The sequence below is a fragment of the Sander lucioperca genome, chromosome 2 (genome assembly GCF_008315115.2).
Source record: "Sander lucioperca isolate FBNREF2018 chromosome 2, SLUC_FBN_1.2, whole genome shotgun sequence".
In the NCBI taxonomy this organism is placed as follows: Eukaryota; Metazoa; Chordata; class Actinopteri; order Perciformes; family Percidae; genus Sander; species Sander lucioperca.
Window position 1 is genome coordinate 21,920,936 of NC_050174.1, and position 18,405 is coordinate 21,939,340.

The following is an 18,405-nucleotide window of genomic DNA, read 5'->3' on the forward strand; positions in this document are numbered from 1 at the left end:
AGTATGATACCAAGAGCATCTCCCACATCCCCTCAGTAAAATGGGGTACTGAGCACAAAGACACTGCAAGAGACGAGTTTTATCAACACATGACAACAGTACACACAAACTTTGATTTGTAACGCACAGGCCTTGTCATCTGCCAGCCTTACCCATTCCTTGCAGCATCACCTGATGGGCTCTCAACATGTGACTGTCATGGAGACGCAGTTCTGGAAATGAAATGCCCTTTCAAATACAAGGACTTGTGCTCTATTGACATCCTACAAATCCAAGATCCAACTTTTTGCTTAGATACTCATGGTAATCTGAAGAAGGCACACCAGTATTATGATCAGGTACAAACACAAATGCTAGTGACCAACTGTACCGAGTGCAACTTTGTTATTTGGACAGAGCCTGGCCTCGTCATCGTCAATGTGTCACGAGATGAAGATCGTATCACTAATTTGTTGCGCTAAACTAAAGTGTTTGTTGAAACACACCTTATCCCAGAACTCCTTAAGAAGACAATGGAAACAAGGCAGGATGATGTAGTCACTTGCACTTGCAGCAGACCCAAGTTTGGAAGGACCATAATCTGCTCTAATGAAAACTGCAGTGTGAAAATGTACCACTACAGTTGTGTAGGCATCAAAAGAAAGACAAAACAGTGGCTTTGTGGCAGATGTAGATAATGCAGACATGAATATGTACAGCACTAACACTTTTTCAATGTAAATCATATTTTTCTCATCTAGTAAATATTGTAATTATCTTTTTTTTTTATTATTGTGCTTTCATTACATGTTTTAAATAGAAAGTAGACTGTTAGCTCAACTTGTGCTGAAAAGAAAAAAAGAGACAACACTTACCTAAGAAATGTTTATTGAATGTTGCAAAAATCTTTGTGTACCTCTATGCTCCACGAATGAATAATACCTTACTAGTTATGTTAGGAGAGGTGCTGTTTATCCAGTTGTGTATTAGGCAAGTTCTAGGTATGGCATTAAGGGGGGAAGAACATGACAATGAAACCAAGTAAAATTGTATACAAAGATAACGGACATTTATTAAAGATGTGCGTACATATTTATCTTAAAAGAGAAAAAAAGAAAGAATAACAATAAGATGAATACAGTAATAAATCAAATAATCCAAACATAAATCAGTGAAGTACACAACAAAGTTAAGGAGCAAAGGGTTTTGATTCAAAGATGGATATATACTGGTAAAGGAGCTAGTAGCCAAATTATTTCTTTGTTTTTCAACATCAGTAATTCAGAGTATCATGCTCTACTGTAGTACTGCTTGGCTAAGTAGCCTATCAGTTAAAAATAAAACAAAGCTATTCAATCAGATTAAAATTTGTTCAAAGATTATAGGACTACCTGTAGAACACTCAGGAGGCTCATAATAATAGTATGCTTAGAAAAAGAAAGAAGATTTAGAAATTTAGAAATATTTCAAATGACTCTTCACATGTCTTGCACAGTGAATATTCTGCCTTGAAAACAGATGCTTTAGAGTTCATTCTTTTAATCGCATCAGATTTAAAAACTCTTTCATACATCAATCTATCCTATTGTTAAACCAGCTACATTAAATCTAGTGCAATACTTATTTCAGGGATATACGTCTCCAAGACATTGTCTGTGTGTATGTTTATGTCATTTTCTGTTGTTATACATGTTTTCTTTGTTTTTCCTATTTGGAAGTTTATGTCATTTGAGGTAATGTATCATGTATGTCTGTTGGTGTTGTTGATCTCATGTATGTTTGTATGTATGTGTATGTCCTCCTTTTTCTATGCGAGCCACCCAGGGATGCACAAAGAATTTCAGCCTTGGCTGACAATAAAGTTGTATCGTGTATCGTGGTCCAGGGTCAGGAAAAGGGCAGCAAAAATCTCTGCAGACCCCTCACATCCCGGTCACAAACTGTTCACCCTCCTTCCCTCTGGTAGGAGATACAGGGCACTGTTCGCCAAAACCAGCCGACACAAAGACTGTTTCTTTCCCCAAGCAGTCACTCTGTTGAACGCTCAGAAATAGCCCCCACCCCTACACTAAACAAAGTCAATCATCACTGTTCTGATCATCTACGGTCAGTGTATGTTTTGGTCATTCGATTTTCATTTCATAAACGGGTATTAAAAAACAAAAAAAACCGAGTGGTTATTTGATTTTCGTTTTAAAAAACAAAATTGAAAATTGAAATACAAAGCATTTTTCCTTTTCATGGTCAAAAACGGATGAGCGAAATTTAAAAAATGATTTGATTTTCATTTTCTATTTCATACAACAAAACATATAATCACTAAAAAACAGAAACGAAAAAAGGCCTGTTTTTTCATATTCTCAGACCGGATGTTGTCGCAAAAGGACCAATGAGACTGGTGCCGCCGTGTAGTGAAAAGAGGCTGCTTCACGTGTAACGCTCATCTAGCTAGCGTGACACACATTTCTGTTCAAACTAAAACTTGTTACTTGCTACGTTAGATAGACATGGACCAGTACATAGTTTTCAGGAACAATAAACAAGTGTGCCTCAGGGAAGAAGGAAGTGCCTGTTTTTTTATATTCTCAGACCGGATGTTTTCATACGGCAAGAACATTTGCGCGAAAACACTATAATTGCTGGTGTTACGTTACCAGTGTTGCCTTTAGCCCACGCTAAAATGGCTTTGGATCCATACTCTGATGTGATTTTAGACATGGCGAAACAAGGCATGTCATCTGCAGAAATCTCTGCACGCATACATCAGGAAAGTGGGGGCGCAAGAGGATTTTCTGCAAGAAATGTGAGGAGAATTTGTGCTGAAAATGGCTCAAGCTTGATGGGACTCCCAGATGCACATTCGGAGTTGGAAGTGGCAAAAGCTATAACCGAGGTATGAACCTGCTATATTTTCCTTTTGCTACTGATTTGTGTGTGTGTGTGTGTGTGTGTGTGTGTGTGTGTGTGTGTGTGTGTGTGTGTGTGTGTGTGTGTGCGTGCGCATGCGTGCGTGTGTGTGTGTGTGTGTGTGTGTGTGTGTGTGTGTGTGTGTGTGTGTGAGTGAGAGAGATAGATGGAGAGAGTGATTGAAAAACGAAGAGTACTTGCATACACATAAACAGCACTCATAAATCCCATCAAAAGAACACCCACATGCATACTGCATTGTCTATTTTCATGATAAACATATCAGCTAATATGATTGTGGAATATGAAAATCATGTTAATTTGTTATTTTCTAGATGGGACCCACATATGGAAGAAGGATGTTAAAGGGGTATCTCGCCATGAAAGGAGTGCATGCTGCTGAGACACAAATTGGATCAGTGCTCAGAACTATACATCAGCCTTACCATGAAGCAAGACGTCAGGTATGTTACAGTCTCATTTGGACCAAAATGAAAAACTTACTATGTACGTTTTAGCCATTGATGGCTTCAGCAAAAAGGTTGTTGGTCATTCTACAATGCCTATAAAAAACAACCTTGCCATTTATGAAGATGTTTTCAGGTAATACCCAATGTTCTTTGCGGGCACTAAAGGTTATGTCATTTCTTCAAGACTGTTTGTTGGCAATTTTATATCAACATCATGATATGAGACTATAAATGGTCTGGGACTTTGGATATCATAATAACCATGATATGACATAAGTGCAGTCTATTTTTGGTTTTAAAGGCTGCTTTACAGTAAGAGCATGGTTCAATCACACACATTTTTCACTAGTCATTTACCTTAAACCCACCTATCAAATTAAATTATGCCTTTCAGAAATTGGAGAGAAAAGAGAGGCTGCAAATAATGTAACAAAATAACAAATATTGCTCCCAAATAAATTAGACTATCCCTTAAATAGTTGTAAAATATTGCATACACATAGCTAGTGCATTTAGTCAATATGACTAAATGATAATTGCTGGACATCTACATTGTTATTATAGTGTGAATAAGTGATTTGGATAATGAAGCTTGAAAAGTTGCACAAATTAAAACCCCCTCTTCCATCCAATAGGCCTGCTGTACTTACCTATGGGATGTCGGACCAGGTGCGAGTAGATCATGGAAAGGATTTTATTTGACCCTCTTCATGCAGGAGCTGCTGTCATCTCATCGCCACAATCAGGAGAGAAGACCTTATTTACAGACTTCATCCACAAGGGTACAGTTCAATAGTTTGTGTGGTTGCTTCAGCAACACACTACTTGTACTGCATGCATGATTTTATGAGTACTATTGAGTTTGCTTTAGCAGCAAATTCTAAATTTTAGGGTAAACATAGCATTAACTTTGGCCAAGAACAGCTTTCTTTTTAAATCTGGTTACAGCTCAACACTAAACTTACTTACTTGATGAGCGTTGTTTTTTGTGTGAGTCCATTTGGGTAAAGGTTCCTGGTAAAACTAAATTGACTAGATCAGCGGTCAATTTGCATGCCCAGTTAGGTGGACAGTATGACAGCTGAGTTGGTAAATTTACAGATTTCAATTTGCATAATAACCATATTTTACGCAATAGGACTTAACATACTGTATATATATTTTTCTTTAACCCACTAAAACAAATTGACTAATGACGAATCGTTTTTTAGAACTATGTAGTTGAACGAGTCTGGCCTGAGGTGAACAATCGTGTCACTTATCCACTGAAGACAGCCCTTCTGCAGTTGATGGATCAAGAGGAACTAGACATGGAAGACAACCTTGTGAGATACTGTGTGTCCAACCTGACTGGCCAGTTGTGCCAGTCTTACAAGAACGGTTGAGTCATGGAATGCTCACAGAATTCCAGGTAATATAAACCAGTGTTGCGAAGATTAACATAATTACAACAGACATTCACAAGTTTTAAGACTAACAGTATGTTCTTTTATTTTACAGGTAAAGGTATAACTTTAAGCAACTTTAGTGCTTAAAAAATGTCTTTGTTTTTGTATCATTACATCATGAGCTGTTACAAAAAGGTTTGCATCAGATGCAGTTAATTGTTGTGGATGAGACACAGCTGATCTTGGGTAGAGAATGTAAAAAATGATGTGTATTTGGAAATCTCAAATTCTGTCACACAAAATAAAATGGATCCAGAATTATCTTTCATGTGGGACAATATCTATTGCATACTTACTCATACAAACAACACAGCAGAATCCTTGCTTGATGGTCTGTAGCTGTGTATGATTCAGGATGACTCTCTGAGTGGCAGCCAGGTTGGTGAGCTCTCCGATTGCTGCAGTGATATCTGGTAGGCTCTGGGATGCCAGTACAAGCTCTTCTAATTTCTCAGTGACCTCTCCAATGCCTGCAGCTTCGTCATCTTTTCGGCTGTTACAAGGGAAAAAAAGTTAATAAATATGTACTGGTTGTGTTTTAGCAGCTTTGGTAACGGTGGTGGGGTGGAAGCCTAACCTTTTGTTTGAAGAAGTTAGAAAAGGGGAAAGAAACAAACAACTTAATAACAAAAGCAAGGGTTTTATTCATGAATGTAGCTTGGCCAAGTCAGGGCAGCTACTAATGTAATTCATCTGTTCAAAACAAGACTCTTGTCTAACAAAAGGAAATAATCAGACTGTTAATGGAAACAATACAGAGCAGCGCCTCCTGCTGCTATGGAGATGTATTACGTTTCGCGCACGCTGACTGATCAGTCCGACTGGCTTTTCTGCCGACGGTCGGCCGTCTGGTTGGTGTGTCAGGGCCCTTATGGACTAGACGCAGCCCAGCTGGCGCGTACAAATGTGACGTCATGGGATCGCAGTGACTATTTATACCCGCGCTGGTGGTCGCGACACTAGTTGCAGTCTTCTCCTGAACAGAGGTGGCGCTAATGAGCAAAGGCTACAGACGTTGCTCTTTCTACGGACTAGAAGAAGAAGAAAAAGGTAAACAACGGCAGAACTGACAGCAGCATTGACGTCAATGCTTCGATTTGATTCGATGACCTGCTTTGTCGGATCAAGCCTTTCATTCACCATAAAATAACTCATCTTAACCTAGTAAGTTTACAAGAGAGACTTGCAGTCACTGTGAGAGTCCTGGCATCCGGTTGTCGGCGAACCCGTTCAGGCCTCCCGTTTCCGCTTTGTCGCGCGCCACTGAAAAAAAAAAAAAGCCGTGCGCGACAGCTGTGTCTAGTGTAAAACACGATTAAGGCGTTTGCGCCTGCTTTAGAAAGTTAACTAGTCGCAAGTTTGCGGTAAAATGCAGTTGGGTTGTCGAGGTCAAAACACTATATGTAGCAGCTTTGAATCAAATAAACGTATTATACATAATGTTATGTCATGTTTTACTCTTACACTGAATGTTTGCTGCTTCAATCCAGATGTGTATTTAAAAGTTTTCCGCGACTGAAAAAGGCACGTGTTGAGGATGAGGACCAGCCTGAACCGGAGGTATCAGTCGACCAGTGGAATTAGTTATGTTATTAATTTGTTTACAATATGTTCAGGATTCAACCAGTGAAAGACAGGGTCAGGGAGAGAAAGAGATAGATTTGTTAGGTATTGAAGCCCCCCCCTCCCCATTTGATTTGATTGAAAACTTTAATAGGACTGACAAATAAGAAAGCCACATTGACTTACAACCTCTTTAATGTAAATTCCATGCGTCCCTTTTTCATGTATGTATGTATGTATGCATTTAATGTTTTCAATGTGTATGTGTATCTGTACTTGAATAATAAAGTTTTTTGAAGACAAAAAAAACATGAGTTGTCGGCGAGGTGAGCTTACGGACTGTCTGCTTGCCCTAATTGCATTTTAATATACTACATTTATACACCAAACCTACAGTAGGCCTAGCTAGGCTACGTGCAGAACATTGTATGTTATTTCAGAAGTGAAAGAATGGCTTTTGTTGTTGATTTGCTTTACCCTGAGCTCGAGGAGAGACTTCACTCGCTCGTCTGAATCAGATCCACTCATATAGCCGGCGGATTTGCGTGACAACTCATGAATCACCGAAAACTCATGAATCCCCGACAACTAACGAGCCCTCGTTGACTCATGAATCCCATGGTCTGCGAGCATCCGGCTCTGAGTCTGCGGGTCAGGACTGTCTCTCTGCTCACTCAGGCACTTGAGTTGACTTGTGGAGTTGCTGTTGCCTACAAAATTGTAAGTTATAAAGCTTGTTGCAGCTAAGATGGCTAGCATAGTAGAAGCTAATGTTGCAAGAGGTTTGTGTGTGGCGCTGTTATCATTTTAGATTGAATTGTAGTAGGACTCAACTGAACCGGGTTAATGATACTAGAGACTCGCGATCTGTGCTAAGCTAGGCTAGCGGTGGGCGCGTCAGTTACGACCAGTGTTGGGAGTAACGCGTTACAAAAGTAACGCAATTACAGTAATGTATTCCTTTTTGCTGTAACGCAGTAATATAACGCATTACTAATTAAATTTCGGTAATATTATACTCGTTACAGTCTCAGTAACGCGAGTTACAACGCATTTTAACGCAACATTTAGTGGTGCGTTTTTTTTAAGAATTCACCAACACCGCGACACATTTCTTCACAGGAAAAAAAAAAGCCGTATTATTTTCCTGTCGCTGTATTCGATGGTTGAGATGACTGCAGAGACAGATACATTTGCGAGATGGATATTATTTTCAGGAGTTATTACGCTGCGTTGAAGTGAGCTGTCCTGTTTCTGTTCCCGTGGTCAGAGCCAGAACCAGAGACGGTACGGACAGCATGTATGTCCCAACAGGTGACGGTACGTCAGCGGCTGACAGATATAAACATGTCGGGAATTAATGTTGAGGCTTGCTACACGTAAATATCATTGCATTTTATCAGCCGTGGAGAGTAACTATGCCTGTAGTGGAATGGCTTCGAATGACGACCAAAAACGCTTGTCTTTTACTGTGACCATTTACTGTTCAATATGTTGCAGTTTTACAAACAAGAAAGTGAACAACTTGAGCCTGACGGACATGTTGCATCTCAGTAAGCTAGCAAGAGAGTAGGCTACACAACAGACAACGTCCGTGTAGCCTACTTCAAAATAAAAGCACTTCCTGTGACGGTTCGCAGTAAAACTAAATTTGTCATGGACAGCTGTCCTGGGAGTGTTTGTTTTGTCTGTTTTTCCCTCTCCCCTTCTTGTTTTTTCTCTGTTTGTGTGTCTGTCTGGATGAGGAGCGGAATCTGGGTCAAGGGGCGTGGCCAGGCGAGCGACCTACCTGCACGGCAGCTGGCTGTTCTCCATCGCCGCCGCTCAGCTGTGACGGATTCACTTGATTGCGGCTGCAGCCTTTTATTCCGGTTGGAATCTGCATTCGGCGCCAGATCGTTTTGTTTACCAAAGTGGTAACTTGGCTCTCAGCAATCTCCTCGTGTTATTCTAATGTGCAATCTTAGCCTGTGTTTGTTCCTCGAGCTCTGTACTCACCTGCTCCCTTTGTTCAACTCCAGATTGCAGCAACTCCTGCTCGCCGTTTGCCGCAGCCCTCGCCTCGCAGCCGTGCCACCATTCTCCTGGATTCCCGTGAGCCTGCTACAGCTCCTCGCCCCTCTGCAGTGCTACCCTCAGCCTGGATCCCTGTGAGCATTTGGACACGACGTCCTTCTTCGTCCGCTGCTATCCGGACCTCATCGCCAGCCCAGCTAGCTGACCTTCCTTTGTTGTCCTGTTATCTCAGATTAAAGACTCTATAAACTTTCCACTTGAGTTCATGTTTGTGTGCCTCTGTGTTCTGGGTCTCAGACAAAGCCATAACAAAATTACTGTTAAATAAGGTTGTGTAGGCTACCTTTTCACAAATCAGCTGTAAATCAAGTACTGTAAATAATGTAAATAGTGAGTTTTAATCACACTATAATTGAACATTTCCTTTAGAGTGTTTTAAACTAAACAACATGAATTTCTTATTCAAGTGCTATAAACAAACATTTTACAACAATGCCGTACTTTTAATTGAGTATTTTCATTTTCTCCTAATTGCCTATTATACGTTTTACTTATCTATGTTTTTATAGCTTTAGTTACTTTGCATATTTATATTAATTATACAAAATATGAATAATCTATGATGTATTAAAGTGGATTCACAAGCTAGCTGCCAAATCAAACTTCCCCTGTTATTTTGGTAAAAGTAACTCAAAAGTAATGCAAAAGTAGTGTAACGCATTACAATTCAGAGACAGTAATATTGTAATATAACTAATTACTCTCAAATGACAGTAACTAGTAATCTATAATGTATTACATTTTGGAAGTAACTTGCCCAACACTGGTTACGACACGCACGGAGATGAGAAGGGTATGTACGGACTTATTTAACTCTGGGGGATACGGTGAATAAGAAAAAGTCCCAATAACGGGACTCACGGTGTGTTCCTTTAAGATTACCTGAGTCGCCTCCTTTTTTTACCCTGCAACTCCTGGAACGCACAGCAAGAATCTTTCGTACATTCTGTTTCCAGTAGTGTGACCCTTTTGGAATAGTTGTGGAAACCAGGAAAAAAACATTACAACTTAGGTAGATGGTTCAATCATGAGTAATGATGTATCATCTAATCTTCGAGAAACTAAACGAGAAACTAAATGTCACCCACCGGTTGTTCCTTCAGACTCCAAAATAGCATTACCCTGTGCATCAGTCAGTACCATAGGGTCATAGCTTCCAATGGCATCTTGTACTTTTCCTATGATCCCCTGAAGATTAGCCTCACATTCCAAAAACCTGACCACCACCATTCTGCTGGGAATCAACCTCCCACCAACGACCTCAGCCAGGTACAGTGATCTGGAAGAATATTAAAATAATTGATATGACACACACAGGTCATTTATAAATCTGGCAATGGTTAATGGTCTTGTGTATTTTGTTATCAACAATAACCATATTGCCACTTAGCAGAGTCAGGGGGAAAATTAATGTACATAATGTAAATGAAATGCAAAAGTACTATTAAATGTTATTACACAACAGCTACAAAGGAGACAAAGAATGGCAACTGTAGTTGATATGAGCATATCATCAAATGTTAACTTTGGGTGTTTTGTAATGAAATTACAATTACATTTTTATTCATTTCCTATCCTGTCACCTAATTAGTACATTTTAAAATATTAAATCATATCACCGTTATTTAACAACCAATTTAGGACATTACCTTTGAAATGTTTTAGTGACTGCTCTGGGGGTGGCTGAGGCAGTTGAACTCGCAGTAGTCAACGGTGTTCGCATGAATGCAAAACGTTGGCCCGTGCGGCCAACGTTAGTTGAAGCTGATGAGGCGTCCTCGTCCTCACCGTGAACCTCATAATGACCTCTTGCAGTAAGGTTGAATGAGCTGAACACGCCAGATGCTCCCGGAAACAATGCCACATTTGCATCGTTAGTCAGGTAAAGACTATGAGTTGAGACCTGTTAAGAAAGTGTACATTACACAACCACTCAGTGCATTTTCTTCAGTGAATGCTGAGAGTAAAACTTCTCCAAATTCTAAATGTCTAAATTACGTTATAAATTAGGCTAACGGTTAACGGTCGGAACAGCTCGTCTCAAGGGTCAGGTTAACAGGCTACCCTCAGAGACTGATGCCCTAGAGAACATACGTATTTTTTTTTTACCTGAAATATGCGACTAAGTTTCTCTGCAGTCATGTCTTCTTCCCTGAGGCACACTCGTTTATTGTTCCTGAAAACTATGTACTGGTCCATGTCTATCTAACGTAGCAAGTAACAAGTTTTAGTTTGAACAGAAATGTGTGTCACGCTAGCTAGATGAGCGTTACACGTGAAGCAGCGTCTTTTCACTACACGGCGGCACCAGTCTCATTGGTCCTTTTGCGACAACATCCGGTCTGAGAATATGAAAAAACAGGACTTTTTTCGTTTCTGTTTTCTAGTGATTATATGTTTTGTTGTATGAAATAGAAAATGAAAATCAAATCATTTTTTAAATTTCGCTCATCCGTTTTTGACCATGAAAAGGAAAAATGCTTTGTATTTCAATTTTCAATTTTGTTTTTTAAAACGAAAATCAAATAATCACTCGTTTTTTTGTTTTTTAATACCTGTCCATGAAATGAAAATCAAATGACCAAAACATACACTGACCATCTACCTCATGTCTATTTCAATCCTACAATTACAATATTGTTATTAATATATTACCATTGCACTGATCTGCCTTGCACTGTATTCATATCTACATCCTATAATCCCAGACTATACAGACTGATATTGCACTATTCCTTCCCTCTCTTTTGTATATTTCTTTTGTAAAATTGTAAATTCTATTGTATTGTTATACAGTACACTTAACAGTATTTTTTATATTTCTTACTTTAAGATTAACCGGAGTCAAATTCCTTGTTTGTTTATGCAATCCTGGCCAATTAAGCTGATTCTGATCTTTTCACAAGAGTAATCACAAGAGATTCCATCTTATCAATTTGTTAAAGAGTGAGAGGAAAGTAATCACAGTCCGGTAGTAGTATTATTTAATAAGTAACAACAGACTTATAACAGACGGTCAATATGTCACTGGAGAGAGGAGCAAGGGTCAGAGGGAGCGTGTTTTTCAGAATTCTAAAGATCTTGATCCGTTCAATAGCTCGCTCCACATGAATACGCAATGCTGAAAGTTGGCGGGCCCTCTCAACATCACACCCAGGTAGCTGCTTTCTCCCCTTCAAGAATGGAGGCATGACCAGTGTGGCACCAAGCCTAGCCAGGTGGTCACCTATCAGAAAACCTCTATGTGCCATCACCGGATTGCCTGGATGAATGTTACTGTAAAAGCCATTCTTACCACTGATCTCTTTATCTGATATCCTCCCTCCCCGCATTTTGGAAATAAATGATATTGAGCCATAGGGTGTGATACCTATCGAGCCTTAAGAGTATTATGGTGTTTATAATTCGACCAGGTCTGGGCTCTAGCCCTGAGATTGAATGGCCTGTCAATGATAACTACGCATTTCTTAAACCTCTTCTTGAACTTCTGTGGCATGTTCTTCCGAAGAACCTCTGCAGATGGCCAGGAGATTAAAAATTGGAGACGCTTTGCAAGGACAGGTATGACTTCGTTGATAACATTTGAAACCCATGCAGAGGACACACCAAACCGGAAACCAAGGTCTAAATGGGCAAGTCCATGTCGGAGCTTCATCAAAGTTAAATGAAGTTGATTCTCCTTGGAGATAACCCTTCTTTCTTTAATAAGTGGTGCAATTAAGTTCAAAATCCAAATAAACACAGCAAAAGATGGCAGTCCAAAATAAAATGAAAAGAATTTCTGTTTGCGCTTAATTTGACTAGCTGCATCATTCTCTGTGACAATGAAATTTTCTGAAGAGATGGACAATTTTGACAGCTTGTCTTTGTAAGAGTCTCTCTCTAAACACAACCTATGTACCTCTTGCTGTAGCATTTCACACATATGACATTGTCCCCCATTGTCTTGGTTGTCCCCTTCTTCTTCCTGGTTGTCTTCTATGTCAGAAACAATCTCTGGTTCTGGTCCTGGTCCAGCTGCAGAATAAGCTGTCTCCTTTTCACTGCTCGATGGTACCGACCCTGTTTATCTGCTGCTCTCTTAGCAGATGCGGTTGGATCGGTTAACTCAGGTCCCAGGTGTTGTGAAGGAGCAAAGTCAGGGTGGTCGGGGTCGGGGTTCGGACAACCTGCATAATAAACAAAGACATAGACCATTTAAGTATGTGATCTTAAGTGACTATATTTTACCAAATGTTACTTTTATGTTAATTTTGGACACTGGAGAGCTCAAGTCAGGCCTAACAAAGCAAACTTTACAACACAAACACTGCTGTTTGTTAGCCTGGGCCTAGACCTTAATTGTAGAAAATGTCCCCTCTATAATGTAGGCTATAACATTTCATTTTAATGGAGTAGGGCAGTTCACGTTTCATCCTTTAAAAACTGCACAGAACAGCAGACTTAGGACAAAAGGGGGCGCTGCTGTTCAGTAAAAGCTTGCAGTCTTCTTTTCAGTGTAAACAAACACTTGACGAAACGTTAGTCAAAATTTTGTTTGCTTGCACTACATTCAAAAAGATTGCAAGCTTTCAGTGTGTTACAGCTCCTACTGTTGCCCTTACATTTACACATTTAACGTGACCTTGTACGGTGTCAGTTGGAAAGCATATCGATGGAGCCAAGTCATGACGGTGACAGCTAGTTCTAAGCCATCAGCTGTGTAGCTGTGGGTGTTTCTTTACAGCTGGACAAACGCTACCTAGCATTAGCACTGCCAAAACTAGAGCTGACGTTAGCTAGCAGGCTAGCCATTATGTTTTGCTAGATTACTCAAAGACAACCAAACCAAATATTTTATACATTACCTGTGAGAAAATGTCTTCCACAAACACGATGATGGAGGTTTGGTTCCAAGTCTGCCCCGTTAGAAATGGCTACTCCGCCACCAGGCAGTCTTGCTATCTTCTCTGTAACACTACTTTTGACAACGTCCAGTCACTTTAACCTCCTCACCCACAGGTTCCCCTGGATAAATGTACTTTTTTCTGAAGGAAATCGATAAAACCCTACACCTTGTGATGTATATCTGGCGGCGCAACCCCAAACACAACACGTTTTCATCATTGTTTCAACTTTGATCAACAACAATGTTTTTAACTATGTAACTGTTTACAGTAGCCGGCTGGATCTCTTCAGTTGGTCAGTAGAAGCCGCTCGCGTTCTGCCACCCGGAAGTATCTTGGTGCCTATTGTTTACAAACATTCTGAAATGCCGTACAGAGCTCAACAGTCCCGCCCACAGCGGGTTCCGGAAGTAAAAATGCAATGTAATTTCTCCATTGACAATTGGAGTATTTAAAGCCATAAAATCGTAACCGTCGATGGTAGATTTAAAACCAGCTACGACATGACTAAGCGATTATATATGCTCATATAGATGCCAAAAGTTCATGGGGCACCAACCTTGTTTTGAGATAAATGTCTTTTATTCGCAGTGTCTTGGATAAGTACTCCATTACCTACAATCCTGAACAATCCCACAGTGATGCGGGAGGAGGGGCAGCTGCTGGGAGCTGCCTGCATGATCCGTCATGCGCATGCCCAAGATGATAATCCTGTTTTATGAGGATTTACGACACTGCACGAATCACGATCTGTTCCACGCTTCTGCCGTTAGCCTCCACCAGGAAGCTAATTAGTTTAGCTAACAGCTAATTCGGCTAACCGCTAGCTGACAGCTTGATTCAGTCTAAAATGACGTTAACTCAAACTAAACACTGGGTAAAGCAGGCTACAGCTGACGTAACAGCTGTTATATATTTTAACTAGTGCTGTCAGTTAAACACGTTAATGGCGTTAACGCAAACCCATTTTAACACCGTAAATTTTTTTATTGCGAGATTAAAGTTCTTTTTGGCCTAGCAAACTTTGTAGACCTGGTGCTAATACGGCACAGGTGCCTTAACGACCATTATCTACCGGACCGAATAGCAACGCGGATTTCGGTGCCTTATTTAGGTGCCACTTAAATGCCTGCGCTTCTCTCTGATGCTCCGAAAACGGACGTTAGAGGGAGCTGAAACATCGCCGGATGGTACGCTAGTCAACAGCAGCTGCTAACGTTAACCTACTGTTAGCTAGCAGCTGGAGTAAACACGGTTAAAATGCTGACAGCTCAACGGTGTAAAGTGTGACTGTATTTCACTGTAGAGGATTCTAACACCAGACTGTAGCTGCCGTTGTCTGAAAAACACAGACTCAGCCTTGCCAGCCTCGTGGTGCATTCAAAGTTATTGTAAAATACCCTTTTCCCATCCAGTGGTTGTTTTCGCCGTTTTGTGCTCCTTTTTTTGTTTTTGTTTTTTTAGGACAACTTATTATTGTTTTTTATATTTTTGAACATACAGACAAATACAATTGAACAAGTGACGTCATGAGAGGCTACACCACTCTCAGGGGGACAGCTCAAGTAGTGCGAGGACAAAGTTCAAACAAAACAAGGATTTTATTATAGTTCTTGGGAATTAACAAAAAAACAGCATTCCAACTTCACAAGTAGGATCCGGTTGATCTTCAAGGGTCAAAACTTCAAATAATGTCTCTTCTGGTTATTAAATCATAATCTTGATTCCCTCAGGTAAAAAAAAAAAAAAACAATCCTTTCAGCCTTACTTCAATCCAAGTTGCAGCCTGTGGCCAATCCAGCCTGGCCAGGCTTCCCTAGTGGCCGTGGCTTCAAAGGCATGCAGGTACGCCTCAACGTCATCGGTGACCCCCATCTTAGATATAAAGTCACTTGCCTTTATTGGGCGGGCATTTTGGTCAGCCATCCGTCTCTGCAACTGCAATTCCTCTGCCTTCAGAAAGTTGGCTCTCCTTTGCTCCTCCAAGAGAGCCGCGTTGGCTTGCATCTGGGCTTGCTGGCCAGCAACGAGGGCTTTCAAAATTTCCTCCATTTTAACTGGCGGGGGGCCTACGGCCAACTTGGAAAACTGGGTGATCAAACTTTCAGTATCCTCCTCTGACATGCACTATTAACGCTTGAGCTGCCCGCATCCTCCACCATATGTGACGTCATGAGAGGCTACACCGCTCTCAGGGGGACAGCTCAAGTAGTGCGAGGACAAAGTTCAAACAAAACAAGGATTTTATTATAGTTCTTGGGAATTAACAAAAAAACAGCATTCCAACTTCACAAGTAGGATCCGGTTGATCTTCAAGGGTCAAAACTTTAAATAATGTCTCTTCTGGTTATTAAATCATAATCTTGATTCCCTCAGGTAAAAAAAAACAATCCTTTCAGCCTTACTTCAATCCAAGTTGCAGCCTGTGGCCAATCCAGCCTGTAAGTCCTTCCAACGTCTGGTAAGTATTCCCCACCTTTCGTATTCCTCTTGGAAACAATACTGGAGCGGTCTCATCCTCTGCAGAGAGCACAGCTTGGAGTTTGTCTCTCCAAAGCCCACACACACACACACGAGTGTGTCTCTAGGCCTTAAAAAGCTCTTCAGCTCATCAGGATCTGATCGGTCTCAGCTGTGTGGGAATGTAGTGTCTTGAGGGGTGGAGTTCCCGGCTACACCAGCAGATGGAGCCACAGCTGTTTGTGATTGCAGCCATCTCAGAGGAATGTAACGTCCCTCCAGGACACAGCCTCTCGTGACATCACAATATATATATATATATATATTTTTTTTTTTATTTTTTTTTTTTTCGGTTCAGGCACCGTTTTGAAAGTATCGTATGATGTTGATAAGAGCATTAAAATGAGAAAAAATAATGGGACAAAAAGAAATCAAGGGACATTTAGAATAGAGAAAAATGTTTGATTAATTGCGATTAAGTGCGAGTTAACTATGACATTAATGCAATTAATCACGATTAAGTATTTTAATCGTTTGACAGCACTAATTTTAACGGTTATTTTCAGGTTTTATTTTGAGGGTCTTTTAAAGTTATTACATGCTGTCTCAGCTAGCGGTTAGCCGAATTAGCTGTTAGCTAAACTAACGTAGCTTATTTTATTCAGTGGTGCGCAGTGGTTTATGGGATGAGTAGTTCCTTCGCTCGATAATGAAAATATGTACACAGTCTTGTACCTTTGACTTTTTTTGGATTTTCTGTTCGTTTTTTCACTTGAAATGATATGTTGTATGCTTATGAGTCACATCGTAGCTGGTTAGCCTAAGGCATGGTCTAAAACTCTTTATATACGGATTTTTTCCAGACATCAATGGGAGAAATGAATGAGAAATTTACTTCCGGAACCCAAGGTCTCTCGGAGGAGGGGCTGGACTGTTGAGCTCTATTGGAACTAAGCAGAAAGAGCTGCCCCAACAGGTGATACGCAGAGTTGGATCGATTTCCGGTTCCCTCCTCCAAGGCCAATTTAAAAGAAGCTGACATTAGCAACCTGTGCCCCTATTTCTAACTTGTATTGCAAGCAGTATTGGGCAGTAGCGGTACCAGTTTAAAACCCTCCGAGTCTGAGCTTGTCGTATACGACAAGAAACGGCATCTCTGATTCATAACTTTATAACCATAATGAAAATAAACATACCGTCTGCTGATGTCTTTGGTGTCTTCGTAGCCCTTACAGAAGGTTTTGTATCCAGCCTGGAAATCCAGAGTTTTTCAGGGTCTTTGTGCAATAAATCCAAACTGTTACATCCAAGATTTATACACTTTATGTCCATAATTTATGAATTTACGGTCGTTTATCGCCGCTAACTCTGATGCCAAAAATATGCAGTATGCCAAAAATACCTGGATGTCATACTGATTCGGAGATGAAAAAATCTCCAGTATGCCTCGGACCAGTCTATCTCGCATACAGTATCCCACAATGCAAAGCGCCGCAACAATCACAACCATTGCCGTTGTAGACAACTGGAAACTTTTTACATTGTTTGTCTGCTATTTCATCACTAAATTCACTTCTGATACTTTTTTATGCGATGAATCAACTATGTAGAGCTTGAATATGGGCAGTTTTACGAAAACTGATGGCTAATTGCAAATTTGGTGTAACGTGTCGGAGTTCAGAAGCTCCACAGTCTGACGTGACAGCCGGCACTCGCCAGCACTCTCCGTCTTTGTTTAAACAACATTCAAAGATAGACAGTCAGAACAGAAATAAATAAAATATAAATATACATTATGCCAGGGGGATTGCACTTAAATAATAAATACAGTTTACAAAGATCTTATAGTGGGTACATAGATTGATGGTTTTAATAGCTTTTTTGTTTTTTGAATATTGAATTGATGAAATGTAATGTTTGAGTTCATTTTCAAATATTAAAAAAGATGGTTTGTGGTTGGTAAATTTAGACTTTTGAATATGAAATGTAGCGAGTAACAGTATCAAATTGATGATGTAGTATTTATTTGTCTTGATGGAAGCGTAAGAAAAGAACCCAAACAATACATGTTCATATGACAGGGATTCAAATTCATAGTTAATATGTGGGGAAATAAATGACATCTTGCTAAAAAATACAGGAGATAGAACAGGACCAAAATAGGTGACAGTTTAAAAAAGGAGCAGTCCACATTAATGTCATTTTTTTGTCTTTGTATAAATACATTGAAGGGATAAAATGAATCATTTTAAGAAAACACCTCTTTAACCTTATTTGTAATCAGATATTTCAAAGGTAAGCACCAGATTTTCTTCCAGTTCAAGGCTACTATTTTGACCCTTTGCAGCACCTTTACTTATCATCAAGCTGCCAGTTCCTTGTAACACATCCTGCTGCTGCAGGCTGCAGGCATGATGGAGAAAGACAGCAGCAATTAAATCCTGAATGGCGCTTTTTATTTTCCAAAACTCCCGGACGGCTCGTAGACAAGTCGAAAGCCATATGCACATTGTGTAAAGCCGAATTAAAATATCACCGAAGCACGTCAAGCTTGAGCTACTACCTACGAGCTAAGCATAGTAGTACAGTTAACGTGATGCTACCAGCTAGCATGCT

The 18,405-nt window shown here is 40.2% G+C and overlaps 1 protein-coding gene and 2 long non-coding RNA genes across 3 annotated transcripts; 1 reads left to right on the top strand and 2 right to left on the bottom strand.

Moving 5' to 3' along the window:
* Positions 1–4,881: 4,881 nt before the first annotated feature.
* LOC118493754 lies at positions 4,882–10,749 on the bottom strand. Its single transcript, XM_035994806.1, has 5 exons — positions 10,553–10,749; positions 10,093–10,346; positions 9,532–9,722; positions 9,326–9,409; positions 4,882–5,297 (listed from the first exon to the last, which is right to left on the bottom strand). The coding sequence occupies exons 1-5, from the start codon at positions 10,640–10,642 to the stop codon at positions 5,248–5,250; spliced, it is 669 nt and encodes a 222-aa protein (XP_035850699.1). The 5' UTR covers positions 10,643–10,749; the 3' UTR covers positions 4,882–5,247.
* On the top strand, positions 7,434–14,078 carry LOC116045076. The gene is made up of 3 exons (XR_004103848.2): positions 7,434–7,444; positions 8,354–8,357; positions 13,983–14,078. It is a non-coding gene; the product is annotated as an uncharacterized LOC116045076 (long non-coding RNA).
* Positions 12,512–13,701, bottom strand: LOC116045074. Its single transcript, XR_004103846.2, has 2 exons — positions 13,291–13,701; positions 12,512–12,612 (listed from the first exon to the last, which is right to left on the bottom strand). It is a non-coding gene; the product is annotated as an uncharacterized LOC116045074 (long non-coding RNA).
* Positions 14,079–18,405: the final 4,327 nt, after the last annotated feature.